The following is a 15,733-nucleotide window of genomic DNA, read 5'->3' as shown; positions in this document are numbered from 1 at the left end:
TAAGACTAACAACAAGAAGGTTTTAAGCGGACATCTTTATTCCGAAAAACAAGGCACCAATTGCCATGACAGGTAAGGGTCACGATGGAAATCTTTGTTAAAGTTTGTCTTCATCTCATCAAACACACCTGACGTGCTTTATGCATCGCAATATTAATTTCTGATCAATCAATTACGTATGGTCATAGCATGATCTTTCGTGAAGACAGTCATGGTTCAATGGTTAAAAATTGTATTATCCTCATAACTGCATTCTTTCTCTTTATTTCTGTTTTTCCTCCCCTTCTCTCTCGCTCTCATATATATATATATATATATATATATATATATATATGTATATATTTAGATTTATTCATTTATTCATTTATTTATATTACATTTTGAAGAGGAAAACGATTCATGCATTTTTGCCAATAAGTCGGTTTTTTTTTTCTACCGAAATTATGGGGGTCTTCCTTTGAATAACTTTGTTTTTTGGCAAAAATGCATCATCCTTTTGATAATCAATATTCGTTGTGAATGTCAATAAGTAGATAAATCAATATAGATCACAAGTATATAATGTTTGTGTGTGTGCGTGTGTTTGTTTGTCAGTCTGTCTGCCCGTCTGTCTGCGTGCATATGTATGAGTTTACGTGTAAATAATATATTGATTGATTGATGCTTGCCCTATAATATACTTACGATTTGATGAGCAGGATGGGGTGGCATCTGCAGGGGAGAGAAGACAAGGGCTATTATCAAAGAAAGATCCCCTTTCCATTTTGCACTTAGTTGCTTGATTTTTGTCAAGCAGCTTATTTTTGTGCCTTCAGGTATAAAACGTGATTTTTTTTTTCAAATCCTTCAGCCATTTCAGTTGTTGATTTAAAGTGTAACTTTAAGTAAAAGCTAGTTTGAATAAATACACTAAATTACACACACGGTGTGGTAGAAGTTAGACGGGGAGGTAACACAGTTTTCACCTCTAGACAATAGCAGGTATGCTCTCAGCAACCTCCGCAATGTTTATTAAAGCTTCGCGCCAGTGGACTACGCATGACCAATCAGTAACCACGATGCCTCGCACTGACAAATTAAAGATCACTCTCTCGTTGCTGGGGGCGGAATCTGTATTCGGCACTTTTTATCAAAATCATCGGACACGGTTCTGTTCTTTTTCAATTCATGGAGGATGTAGTCGAAAATACATATGTAAACGTCAGGATCCTCTCTGTTTGCCATGTGCCACTGGATCACACCGTCATACTCACCTGCACAGCTGGGTACAGCCGATGGGTTCCACGTTCCATCCGATTCACACCAACCCGGGGTCACACCCACGAGGGTATATGCGCCTTCACAACCGAAATCGACTCTGTCAAATGCATCGTACTCCTGCTTGTCTGGGGATATTATTCCGTTGTCATCCAGGTTAGGTCTATTACACGTATTTTCTGGACAAAAAAAAAATATGATTCGAGACTTGGAAATGAAGAGGCAAACACACTGCGTTGGTATGTAAGTGATCGACATATTGAAATGGCAAATCTACAGACACAAAAACAGATGAAAAAACAAACAAACAAAGATTCGTATGTAATTATTGAAAAGGCTTACCAAAGCCAAAAGAAAAAGCCAAGAAAGCAATCATTCTTCAAAGCACAGAAATCGTGAAATTAGGTCAAAAATATCATCGCATCAATATCAATATTACAAAAAATTACAATCAATGTATATTCAATATTCAGTATTTTCTGACTACAATGACATATGAAGCTTTTGAAGGGGACACGATTGCTTTTGTTCTTCGCTCTTGCAATTTTCTCCTGACACGAGAGAAAATAATCTGTGTAAAAATCTCTTTTTTCAGTATTCTGTGTGCTTAAAGCACATGCATATCATTTTGTCTGCATCATTACCATAGCAAGCAGGAGCAAACGGAATTAGCCAGGTTCCTCCAACGCAGTCATTATATAGTGTCCCATACAGAATTCCTGGACATTGATACAGTATGCGATCCCTTCTCTCGTAGCAGTCTTTGCGTGGAACTGGATCGTAATACGCTTCAAGTTGCCTCGGTATATCCTCAAAACGACATTCTATGTGGAGAGAAGGAGCGCGTTTTACGGATCAAAATGACATACTCAAGTAGATGAAAACTACGTGGATTAGGTCATTTATCACTTTGAATGGGCGCACGGATTAACAGACGCGCAATTGACCAACATAGCAAGCTACGTAGGAATCTACTCGTACACCAATACTCCCTATAGAGTTAAGAATTAGGGACTTCTTAATCTGTCATCTTCATCGCAGTGAGGACTGTAATATGAAGACCCCTCACACAAATCTATGCTTTGGAAAAGGTATATGAGATTTTCTATGAATAAAACTTTTGTGAACATTTTAGTACAGTCAGTAAAGTGAGACTTCTTTTATTCTTATTGACACAGGTATAATTATTTTTTTCACTTATTATCACACAAGAAGTAGCATCTTTACAACTCCAATCATCGTAGACTGAAATATATATTATTATAAAATTCATCATATGCCCGAATGACACACGTTGCGACGACGTTCTAATCACATATAAATCTGTAACTACCATTACCTGTCAATAAAACCCTAGTACAAGACCAAATCAACGTAGCATGGCTACTTTGCAACACTGAATTCTAGTTTAACTCAGAGAGAATAAAACAGTAATTGAGCATTCTAATTGGAAGAATGTGTAGGACATTATCTTAGTACAAGTTTTGCAAAATTCTTCGTGTGTGCGTTTGTATGAACAAGTTCAAGACCATTGAAGAAATTCTTGACTTGTCTTGTAACTGCGGAATTGTTATCTTGTATCTTGTGCATGAATAAAACAGTATTATGTCATGTATATATATATATATATATATATATATATATATATGACCCTGTATCACAAAACTAACAAAAAGTCGCCAGACATGATTTTTTTAGTTTAAAGAGCAGATTCTAAAAGAGAAGACTCTAAGCTTTAAAATGATGTATAACTCAATTCATATGGACTCTCCTAACCTATAGAAATATTGGAAAGAATGCACGCACTCTGAAAAAGTGTGAATTGAGAAAAGAGGCTGTGAAGTACAGGGTCTATTCAAGCGTGTAATCTTTACCAAACCGTTCTGGCAGTGCTATGAATGGGACAAAAAAAAAAACGCGATGTAAACCACCGTAGAAACAACAATGAAGTGATTATTGGATTAAGCCGAAATTGAGAGTGCACTATTAACACATTCTATCAAAAATTAATGCCAACTTTCAAGGTGGTAGCATTTTCTTTCAAAAGTAATTAAAGTTGAAAGTGAAGGGTGTGCAAAAGATTTTCAAGAAATGAAAAGGGACCTCTACCTGATAACACCACTCTTCAAAAGAAGGGTTGTAGAAAACTGCTGAAAACACACTTTCCCACTCATTTTTTGACCCCAAACTTCAGAATTATGTAGAAGAAGAATATTTCTTTTAGATTATGAAAAACTCAAGATTAGCCTGGTTTACCTGTTTCAACTTTTTGCAGTCTTCACGTATAATCCAGGGGTGTGACTTTTTTCAGTTATAAAGATATTTAAATTCAAAGTGAGTTTATATTCATAAAGGTGTGTCTACTTACGGTGCGACGTACAGGCTGAAGTGTCGTCTGCGTGGAGAAAAATGCGTTTGATTATTGTAGCAAGACGTGAGGAAAGAACTGCTCCTTTGCATTTTTTTTTTTACATTCTTTTCAGCTCATACTCATTGATATAACATGTTTTTATGCTTCTCAATCATGACTTGAATTTCTCTCTTGTGGTCAAACTATCGCATTTTCAATATTCTTTTGGTCTGCTTGTTTGTTTGTATGCCGTAAATGTCAATTTCCAATATCCATGATGAGCTCATTGCTCAAATTACAAACACACACACACACACACACACACACACACACACACACACACACACACACAAAGTAAATTAGATTGCTTGCCCTATGAACAATTTGTAGCCACAAACATGTCTCGAAAAGTTCAAACAAGGCATCGTATGTTACGAATTAACTCGTCGTAAGGATACTCTGCCACGAAATATTTTGTCCGTCATGCAAATGTAAGCATTGTCAAAAGGTAAAAATTGAAAAATGAGAAGAGGAAAATGACACGCAAATTTGAGTATTTTGCCATTATCTGAAATTCAAACAAGTATCTGAGGGTAATTCAGAGTTGGACAATGTCTTACATCTCATTATGTGTTACAAAGTATAGACAAGACAATGCAGAACCTTTTATAATGAGTAAACTTTAACAAGACATGAAGAATATCAAAATATGGACCTAAGCATAATTATGTATCAGGCTTACAATATAAAAACAAGCTTTGTCGACGGATAGTTCGCGTTAACACTCTTTTGATTCAGGAGTGTTATCAGCGTGTTATTAGGTTACATCAGGGAGGTGCTAGAGAAGAAGAGACAACTACTGCTCTCCTTTGAAGTCATGCGCGGCACCGCCGAGAAGTTATGCGTTCAACTACAGGTGTTACCCATGTGCTTTGACAAAAGAGAGCATCAATAATCGGGACTAGCGCTCTCACATCTATAAATACTTGCCCCTACTGCAATTCGCTCTCTTTTTCAATGTGATGACAACAATGAATTTGTTTACCTTGAATTGGAGCAGCGAATCAAAATGCAGTGTAAAACTGACAATTTTAACAGCAAATAGTTCAAAAGTACGCTGGAACACGCTTTAGTGGAGTACTTTATTTGAAAATCAAAATATCCCAGATTAAAAGATTGAAAACTAACATGCAGAAATGTGCGCATTACAGAAAAATATTAAGTTTTTAAGAGGGCCTAATTTTCATTTCATTTCGTTTTGCGCATAACGAAGAAACTAGAAATACATGTTTATAATATTGAATTCTTTCCTAAACTATTTTAAATCAGTTTTTAAGTATTTCATTTAAAATTTTACCGTGAAATAAAGCTTGTAATTCAACGAAAGGTGAAATGCGTTCTTCGTCTCCGAACTTTGTCTTGCAACTAGAGCGGTGCCGAGCATGGCTTAAAAGCGTAGTGCAGTGGAATGCTAGACATCCCATTGTAACGCCTTGAACCCAAACATGTGTTTGCATGAATTACGAAGAGTTGCCTCTCCAGCATCTCTGTAACACCTCCCTGGTTACATTATTCGCATTTCCGAGGATTAATTGATCCGAAAAAACAATAACCATACATGAAAAACGGTAAGATTCGTTATTCCGAAGGTTCGTTGATCCGAAAAGCTCGTTATTCCGCATCTTCTTTTCGTTTTCGGATTAACAATACCGGGGGCCTGCTCTTACCGTTACAGGTGGGCAGTTCGGATGGTGTGAGTGTACCGTCACCACACGAGTATGTAGAAGCCCTGCTCTCCCCCGTCGAATAGCCATCGTCGCAAGTGATGTTAAAGGACGAGCCGTGATTTACATCCCCACCATTGGGGTAGTCCGAATTTGGCACTCCTCCAAAGACGCAGTTGGCTATTAGACGAGATTAGGGCGAACTTGCAGTAAAGGAATCGATAGGTGGAACTTTGTAGACGCGAAGTGATGATTAAATAGTGAGGTTCATTATTCCAAAGGCTTTTCATTTCTGAAAGCTCGATAATCCAAAAATAAAATATAGTTCTGTATACCGAAGGTTCATTAATCCAAATATGCAATAAGGTTAGTTATTCCGAAGGTTCGTTTGTTCGAAAGTGAAATAAGGTTCGTAATTCCATGAGTTCGTTAGCAGGCCCTTTCTTTTTGTTTTTGGATTAGTGATAATGGGGACTTGCTCTTACCGTAACAGATGGGCAGTTCCGAAGGTGTGAGGATACCATCATCACACCAATATGAAGAAACCTGGTTCTTCCCGGTCGAATAGCCATCATTGCAGGTGATAAAAAAGAACGAGCCATGAATCTCCTCCCCACCACTGGCGTAGTCCGAATTAGGCACTGCTCCAACGTAGCAGTTGGCTATGAGACGAAATTAGGCCTATGGCTAAATTGCAGTATCAATGTATGTAAAGTGCAATATACATTAGCGAAACGATTATCTAACCATTTCACCTCCTTTTTTTTTTGCTTTCTTTTTTATCAAGACACTATGAATTATCTGCTTTACAAATTTGAGTTATGTATAGCCGTGTTAAGTGTTGTTATAATTTCTTCAGTAGATGTGAAATTCATTTTTGCCATTTATAGCAGTGACTAATGTATTTGAATTAAATAGAAGTGTACGTACAAAGTACAAATTAAACAATAGTATTTTTTTCATACAATGGAAACTACATTTGTCACCTTGATATCAAATCTAGACAATGCATCTTTTTTCAGTTTGATACAAAACGTGATGCAGCATGAAGTGTTCAGTGATTAAAATCCTCACTTCCTTACTTACCTAACATAATGAAAGCAATTTTCTCTTTGATTAAGAAAGAAATTAAAAAAAAATACATTCATTTGAATGATTTGCTTTCTACAAGAACATTAATTTTTCAACCTTGAAGAGTCTAGGCGGTTTAGCTTTAGATTAACACCCTACTTAGATGTAGATCGAGATTCTAGACTAGATACTAATTTTCACTGGTTTTAGTCTGTTAATGATGCCCCATTAGTAGACGTCTGGATCTATCATCCAGTGCGCTGTACATAAGCCCTCGTAAAGGCAGAATATGACTCTAACTGTATCCTTCATGGAAACGGAAAAAAAATGTGCTTTGCTATAACAGAATGCAACGTTTAGATTCACATTACTGAGAAAAAGAATTAAAAATATGCAAGAGATATTCTCTTAATGATTTGTTTGTGCTCTTTTGTTTCTAAAAGTTTGATTAAAGCTTATATTGATGGGTTTCCTTTTCATACAGAAAGTATGTGACCCCGCATCCCAAGCCAACAAAAAGTCGCCAGACAAAGTTTTCAAGTTGAGAGCAGATTCTGAAAGACCAGACTCTAAGCTTTAAAGGGACAGTACTGGTTGAGGTGGGAATTCATGTTTTGAATATTTCTAATTGAGATAATGAGAAACCTCTTATGAAATATGAAAGAGCATGTTATTTTGAGAAGAATTCAACATTCATTTGATGAAAATCGGTTTTGAAATGGCTGAGATATCAAAAACGTGATAAAAAGGTGACAAGCCACGCCTTTTATTATGATCTTTTTGTTTCACCTTGTTGTTGTTGTTTTTTGACATCTCAGCCATTTCAAAACCGATTTTCATCAAAATAAACGTTTGATACCCCTTATAATTGCATGCTCTTAGACATCCCATAGAGTGGTTTCTGAATTTCTCACAAAACGTTAAATGCTAAATCCTCACCTCGACCAGAACTGTACACACCCTCTACGGTATATAATTCAATTCGAATGGACTCTCCTAACATAATCTGAATATTGGGAAGAAAGCACACACTCCGATAAAGTTTGAACTGATAAAAAAGGCTTTGAGTAAAGTCTGTTCAAGCGCTTTATCTTTTTCCGCAAGACGTGCTAAATTTTAATGTGCTAAGAAGGGAGAAAACAAGGTGTTTCAAGCCAACGGAGCAATGAAGAAATTACCAGATTAGGCTGAAATTGAGCAAACTTTATCATTACATTCTGTCCATGATTTATGCTAACCTTCAAAGGCACCATCCTTCCTAAAGTTATTAGAGTTGTAAGTTCAGACCGTGTACACATGGTTTTTAAGAAATAAAAGGGGATATAAGACACGCCTAATCACGATATTCCGAAAAAAATAAAAATAAAAAAGGTCGAAAAAAAAAGCTGTTAAAAAACACAATTTCCTTCTCGTTTTATGATCCCAAACTTTAGCATTAAGTAGAGGGAGACTTGCTCTTTCAGAAAATATGAAAAACTCAAGATTGGCTTGTTTCAATCATTTCACCTTTTTTGCCTCCTCACATAAAATCAGAGGGTGGTATTTTTGTTGGTTTTGTGATGCACGGTCACATATTGAATGTGAGGGTGGTGAAGTGTGTAAGTGTTAATCTTTGCAGAGCAAAGCGTGCAGGTGAGAAGGTTTACAGAAACTTATGAATCATTTCATCAAAACTACAATACGTCAGAGTTGGTCCTTGATCTTGACCATGATTTATAGTATCCAATTATATTTGCTAAAATCTAAAAGACTGTACACTGATGGGAGTCTTAATATTGTGGAGACATTTTCTCCGCTGTGAGGCTCCCATACTGTACAGGCATGAACTTGATTTTCTTGTGGTGCCCTTAACCACATCAAACAATGTATCGAAATGTCTGAGCATGTTCTTACCGTAACATGTGGGCAGCTCAGAAGGTGTGAGGGTGCCATCATCACACGTGTATGAAGAAACCCGGCTCTCCCCGGTCGAATAGCCGAGGTCGCAGGTGATATCAAAGGACGAGCCATGATTTACATCCCCACCACTGGCGTAGTCCGAATTAGGCACTGCTCCGACGTCACAGTTGGCTACGAGACAAAGGGTTAATAGGGCGAGCTGACACTAAAGTATGGCCGTGCAGGCAGGAATATTGATGATTTTACTATTGTTCCATCAACATGTGCACAATCTTCTCGGCAGAACATTCTGTATTTTGTGTTTCCACTAAGATGATTTTTTTTTTTTTTTTGGCTGAAGCTGAACAGCAAGTGAATTCATTTCACTTTATTAGATCTGAGGTTCCATTAGTGAGTTAATAGCAATGCCTAATGCGTATGGCGGAGATGGAAGCACGGCTCTGAGACAAGGGGTAGAGAATTTATACTCTCCGCTCCGTGTGAACTTTAAATAATCCCACATTGTTCTACTTTCCATTTACCCACGATGTGAAGACAACCTCTTGTTACCACATGTTACATGAGAGAGCCTGAAATGTATCGTGACGTACACATCATTTTGAAGATTGTAATATTTGCCCAGCTGTACAGAATCCAAATTTCTCACCGGTAAGGAAACTTATCATTTTGTCTTCTTACATGCTCCGAAGGCATGCTCCATTCATTTCGTCACTGGATGGTGATTTGTGCTCGTGCTTTAAGGTATAGTGGGACATTAATTTACTAAGATAAAAAAGATATTGCTGTTATATTATCTAGACATCACAGTTATTATCATTTATTCGTGATAGTTATTACCAAATTTGTCTAATTGTAATTGGTGAGAAGAGGAGTTCAGCTGCATCGACTATCTTACCAAGACAAAATGGCTCATCTGCACTCCAGCTCCCGTCTGTACAAATAATGGTAGCGGCTCCCACCAGAGTGTAGCCAGTATCACAGATGTAGGTGACTTCCTCCCCGTGGTAGTACGGGGAGGTATCACCCGATCTTTGTCCGTTAGGGAACGTGGACGACAAGACGCCACAGTTTTCTATGGAGTAAAGTGTAATAAGCATGTATGAGTAACATATAACATGTATGAGTAATACATGCATACAAAAGAAAACGCTCAGTTTGAGACAAATATAAAAACACACACACACACGCAAACAGACATACGAACACGAGCAAATTTCTTTATATGAAGGTGCATAAGTATCTGATCCCGAGCCTCTATAAACCCAGACTGTGTGACCACATTGCTCCTTGGTGAAAAAATGTCATACAATCTAGACACTTACACCAGCATGTGGAATTATGTTGCAATCAGTCATTTGATAACTATCATAAAAGTTTACATTGGTTGTGTTTTTTTCACAGTCTGTTTATTCAATCCAGAGACTGTACAATGTTCTCTTCCTATGGTCTATACGCGCGTTCTCTCTCTCTCTCTCTCTCTCTCTCTTTCTCTATCTCTCTCCCTCTTTCTTGTTTTCTCTCTGTTTGTCTGTCTGTCTGTCTTGTGCGTATTTCCACTCTTTCCGAATGCAAAAAAAAACAACAATCCAACAAAGATAAAGTTGAAAAGGGGCTGTTCAGTTTTCAATTAATATTCTGCTACGACACATACTTCTTGGCATACTGCTCGCATTGATCTTCATATCGCTTTGCATAATGCGATTGACTGTCAATACTGCAATTTACAAAATGTGGTGTAATGCCCACCGTAACACACGGGGTCAGCTACATCGAAGTTCCCATTGCTACAAGTCATGTCTGTATCCGTTCCAGTCCCTGTCGAGTAGCCGGGATCGCATTCCACAGTAATGGTGGTGGAGTGATCTATCGGCTGTAGCTGCGTGGCGTAGTCAGAGTTAGCTACCACAGGTGGGAGGCACATGCCTATTGTAAAGAATGTGAAAACGCACAACCTGAAGTTGAAATAGTCAAGAGCTATTCCCCAGCTAAACCAATGTTAGCTGTCATGTAGAAGGTTCGGCATGACGTCCTTTGGGAAAACTCCCGTTGCAAAATTGGTCATCCTGTCATTTGTATTGCCTGCTGCGAATTTGACCGTGCGCCTTCTCGAGAGAGATGGAACCCAGAATAAGGAAACACCAATTTGAGACGGAAACAGGAAATCAAATCTTCTGACATATGTTGCTAAATAGAGAATGAATTATTGTCTAGCCTCGTAATTCATCTAAAATGTCGTTCGAAACTTTTGAAACCATAGCAAACAATGATATGTATGAACCATTTTTGTTTTGCTTTGCACTCTTCTCAACTAGAGAAATGTGGTTTCCAGAACATAGTGTTACTAAATACAGCACTTAAAGAGTGTGGTTGTAATGATAAATCTACTTGTCATCTTAGAATACTATAACCATGCATTAAACTCATACTTCAGAGCTCTCCAAAGTGGTCCTTAAAAGAAGCATATTCTTCGTTCATTATAACACACAAGAGTAATTGCATTAACATGTCTGAATTGTCTGACGCATACTGAAATACACATACATGTACACATGCTATAGTAGTGGATGTAAAAGATAATACCCATGAATTCGAATTTCTGCAGTTTGAATACAATTAACAGGCCTCTTTTCGATAGCTTTCAGTATGGGATACTCACTGCATTAAGTCAGTGCCTCTTAATCTAAACTTCCTTCTCTGCCATTCCAGACAAGTACAAGAAATTAAAGGCAGCTTCAGGACGTTATTAGATAAAAAAGTTACATTCTAAGCATTGTACGGAAAGGGATGTTCAACAAACTCACTGAAGCACGTTGGCGTCTTTTGATCGAAGCTTCCATCCCTGCATGTTGTCGTTGAGATACCCACCAGGGTGTAGTTTGCATTACAGACAAAGACGAGAACATCTCCGTTCTCAAAGGTGTCTTGATCTGGGGTAACTCCCCCGTTGTCGAGAGGCGGTGCGTCACAGTTATCTGTACAATTATATCAACAGAGTTTCCAATACGAATGAAAGATTGGTTGATTTTCTTGAACTCTGATGCTTGAATTATTTTGTGTGAATTGCAGATCATGTCTTTAGAATCAGCTCCCCGCTGAAGTCCAGAACGCCACCTCCCTTCGCAAGAACATACATATCTCTCTTTAGGTAGAATTCGGTCATGTTGATATTGTTGTATAATGTAGAGGTGTCATTTTTTTATAATGTGAACTTGTGCATTATTATCACCAAAGGTTAATTTTGCATTTATACGTGTAGTTTTTATATTGCTTTGATGTTACGATGTAAAAAGGATGTCCTTGATTTTTTTATTTTGTGTATGTTGAACTAACTGTTATATTTTGTCATTTTGTTTGCAGGGCCCCCTAGGACAACGTGTAGGATAACAGAGTATAAACCACTGATGGAGCTACCCTCGGTAAAGAAAAGTGAATAAACAAATAAAATGAATAAATGATATGACCTTTTTCCTCCCTCTGGTGTAATTTCTGTTGTCTAAAGAGACCTAAAAAACCTTCCTGATTTGAAATGGAGATGCTAGCGTCCATACTAATGTAATATGTACAAGTCCAGACTAAATAATCAGCTAAGAAAAGCAAGCAACTTACGTTCATAGTATTTAGGGAGCGCAGTGAGATGTCATGGTGTGTGTGTGTGTGTGTGTGTGTGTGTGTGTGTGTGTTTCTCGAAAAACAAAATTATGTCAAAATGAAAGCAAAAAAGGACTGAGGTCACGGTAACTTCAAATACTTTCCATGAATATTGCTCTTGGAAAATTACTTTCAGAAATAGTTGTACATAAAGACACCTCCGTGGCTAAGTTAAAAATTCAGTTATTCCATTATAGTTTTCTCCTCTCACTTCAACTTAGTTTCTTACATGTCAAGGACATAGATCGGGTCTAGATCAAATGCATCTGTCACTGTGTGTACTTACATTGTAGGTCCAAATTGTTATGACTGTTTGCGACGAGTGGCTTAATAAAATCACCATACTCACCTGCACAGCTAGGCACGGTAGAAGGGTTCCACGTACCACCAGACTCACATCTACTTGTGGTCACACCCACGAGAGATGAAGTGTTGTCGCAGCCAAAGGTCACTGACTCAAATGCGTCGTACTGCGATTTGTCGGGAGAGATTGTGCCCTTGTCGTCTAAGGTCGGTCTAGGACAGTTATCGGCTGAATGGAAAGAGTTTGAAGTGAAGGAGCTCAAAGAATCACAATGCTTTTATTGATATTGCTGCTATCATTGAACTTGAAACGGAGAAGAAACGGAAAAGAAACATCAGAATGATGTGAAGACAAATATTTCGTAATGTATCAAGAATGGTACTTACACAGAAAGTCTTTTATTTTTCATTTCATTTTGTTTCATATCCATAACGACATTCGCCTCAGCCAAAGGCTGTTCTTCCATTATTCCGTGCATCTGAGAAAAAAAAAATACACGGCAACAAAACCACAATGAACAATATCAACAACAATTTAGAATTACAATCTACATGATGCAGAAATCACAATCACTACCACCCAACCCCTCAAACACGAAGACATACATACACACACACACACACACACACACACACACACACACACACACACAACTCTGCATAATCATTTCTGTTTGAGTTCGAAAAAGAAATATATATCATCTGTACAAATCATATAATAATAATAATTATAATAGTAATAAAAATGATAATAATGATACTAATAGCAATAATAACAACAATAAAAACAATATTTTAACCAGGATTAATACAGCGCTTTTTCTAAACAGACACAAAGCTTTTAAACAATTTTAACAAAATACAAGAAATCAACAGCATTTACCAAAACAAAGCAAAAATATATATGTAATCACGATTTATGACGAAGTAATTCTAATGGAATTCTGACTGCATATCATACTTAATGCAGATGAAAGGTATGTCTTTTAAGGGTGCTGTTCGTTATTCCGAAGGTTCGTTATTCTTAAGGATCGTTGATCCGAAACACGCAAATTCCCTTCACCTAGAGGTTCGTTAATCCGAACATCTGTGGCGTTATTCCGAAGGTTCGTTATTCCGAAGGTTCGTTGATCCGAAAATGAAATAGGGTTCGCTATTCCGAAGGCCCGTTAATTTGAAAATGACCTAGGGTTTGTTATTCCGAAGGTTCGTTCATCCAAAAATGAAATATGATTCATTATTCCGAAGGTACGTTAATCCGAAAATGAAATAAGGCTCGCTATTTCGAAGATTCGTTATTTCGAAGGTTCGCTGATCCGCAAAATAAAATAGGGTCCATTATTCCGAAGGTTCGTTAATCCGAATATATGATAAGGTTCGTTATTCCGTAGGTTCGTTCATCCGCAAATATGATAAGGTTCGTTATTCCGAAGGTTCGTTGATTCGAAAATGAAATAGGGCCCGTCATTCCGAAGGTTCGTTAATCCGAAAACAAAATAAGGCTCGTTAATCCGAAAATGAAATGAGATTCGTAATTCCGAAAATGGAATAAACTCACTGTAATGACGAAATACGTTGTTGTAATAAAAAAAAAAAAAAAAAAAGCTTGAATATTACGCAATGAAAATTCATGTCTCTGGGAGGATGATATACGTGTATTTCAGGTAAAGCACGTCGTGTTGGGTGAAGAAGTGGCGTAGATTAAGAATCTTGATTTTAACTTTTTGCAAGATAATTAGAAATCACCTGTGAAATTTAAAAAGGATGCATTTCTGAAATAAATTCAAAGTGTATTGTATTAAAATCGGTTTAAATGGGCGAGATATAAAAAAAAAAACAAAATAAAACACTGGGCCAAACAAAAGGTGGGTGTAACGTTTTATTAGGATACCTTTGTTTTGAATATTTCAGCATTTCAAAATCAATTTTCATCGAATAAACTTTGAATTCCTCGTAGAATTACATGCTCTTTCATATTATTTCATAACAACTTTCTCATTATCTCACAAAAATGTTGGAAACCTGACGCCCCATCTCAGCCAATACTGTAGCATCCCTTAAATTTTGAATGCCTTCCCTTTTTATAAGATGGTGACCTTGGTCCCCCCCCCCCCCGAAAAAATAAATCATATGTTTAAAGAAAGTGAAATGTATGCAAACTGACAACTTGGTTTATTGTTCACTTCTAACAATAGGTACCGTAACTTGATTATCCAAACAGTATACCTAAATAATATATCCAACATTATTTTTTTACAAAAACAAAATTGCGGTTTCTTTTAGTAATACGTAATACAACTAGTGTCATGGCAAAGGCTATCATAATGGAGTGTAAAACCCAATTTACTTAACTTTATGAGAGCTAGAAATGATACAAAGCACTGGCTTACATTTTGTCAGTAACCATATCGACATGAATTTCATTTGTTATCATGTCACACAAAAAATGGAGAACTGCATTTATCTTCTCATTGAATTCCTGCAAAAATAATTTCTAACCTAGTGACTGATCGGTAGGACAAGTTCGATTACATTCCACTCTTCACAGTGAAGCCTATTAACAGAGGTGTTACATTTGAAATCTGCTTGTTGAGTATATTTCATTGTTTATTTGTTTAAATGCCATTATTTTTAAGTCCACGCATGTGTGATTTTTTTCCTGTTTCAGACATGTTAGAGTCGCAGAGTATGGTAATTATTTCAAATAATTAATGTATTATCCTGACAATGATGAAGACGTGAAGGCGTGGGAACAGGCGAGTTCATCCTCCGGAGGAGAAAATACCTCTTCTTTCATCGTTAGTATACATGTACAAATGAATATACGACGGCATTCTATAAGTCGCCGATAAAAGTTTGTATGGAATTGTGTGTGTTTGTGTGTGCCTGTTCACCTAGCATGTGTGTGTTCGTACAGTATGTGTTTATGTGTCCAAAGAGAGTATGAGTATGCTGGCATCCCCTTTTCAAAGTGAACATGCCTCTCCTGAATTGTTATGACGATGATGATGGTGATGATGAATTTTAGACTACCGATAAACGTGAGGCTATAAGGCGACGATAATGGGGGTGAGAGTGGATGAGATAGGCATTTAAACAGTAATATTAAAGGTTATATGTACTTGACCGCAATACACACACTCACACATATGCGCACACATATCAACGAAGGCATAAGACAGTTATTAAAACACCACATTTTGTCATAACAAGAATTTTACTCTATTTTCGGATTTTTAAGAGCCTTATTTTATTTTCGGTTTACGAACCTTCATTTTCAGACGAACAAACCTTATTTCATTTTTCGGATTAACGAACCTTCGAAATAACGCACCTTATTGTATTTACGGATCAACGAACCTTCGGAATAACGAGATTTATTCTATTTTCGGAGTAACGAACCTTCGAAATAACGAACCTTATATCGTTTTCGGATTATTGAACCTTGGGAATAACGAACGTTGATTGTTTTTTCGGATTA

General features: G+C 37.1%; 1 protein-coding gene across 1 annotated transcript in view; it reads right to left on the bottom strand.

Annotated features, from left to right (window-relative positions):
* Positions 1–1,083: 1,083 nt before the first annotated feature.
* LOC139739386 (sushi, von Willebrand factor type A, EGF and pentraxin domain-containing protein 1-like) overlaps positions 1,084–15,733 on the bottom strand; it is a 30,764-nt gene continuing 16,114 nt past the window's right edge. The window contains exons 3-10 of the mRNA XM_071650006.1: positions 12,299–12,481; positions 11,103–11,273; positions 10,048–10,224; positions 9,197–9,373; positions 8,296–8,472; positions 5,817–5,993; positions 5,335–5,511; positions 1,084–1,436 (exon numbers count right to left, since the gene is read on the bottom strand). Of these exons, the coding sequence (XP_071506107.1) occupies positions 1,084–1,436; positions 5,335–5,511; positions 5,817–5,993; positions 8,296–8,472; positions 9,197–9,373; positions 10,048–10,224; positions 11,103–11,273; positions 12,299–12,481 (1,592 nt within the window). The remainder of the gene's footprint in view (positions 1,437–5,334; positions 5,512–5,816; positions 5,994–8,295; positions 8,473–9,196; positions 9,374–10,047; positions 10,225–11,102; positions 11,274–12,298; positions 12,482–15,733) is intronic.

Source organism: Diadema antillarum, unplaced genomic scaffold, assembly GCF_040938485.1.
Source record: "Diadema antillarum isolate AM-2024a unplaced genomic scaffold, OU_Dant_1.0 seq00000798_RagTag, whole genome shotgun sequence".
Classification (NCBI taxonomy): domain Eukaryota; kingdom Metazoa; phylum Echinodermata; class Echinoidea; order Diadematoida; family Diadematidae; genus Diadema; species Diadema antillarum.
Note: the sequence above shows the minus strand (reverse complement) of the source record. Positions and strands in the feature narration are given on the sequence as shown.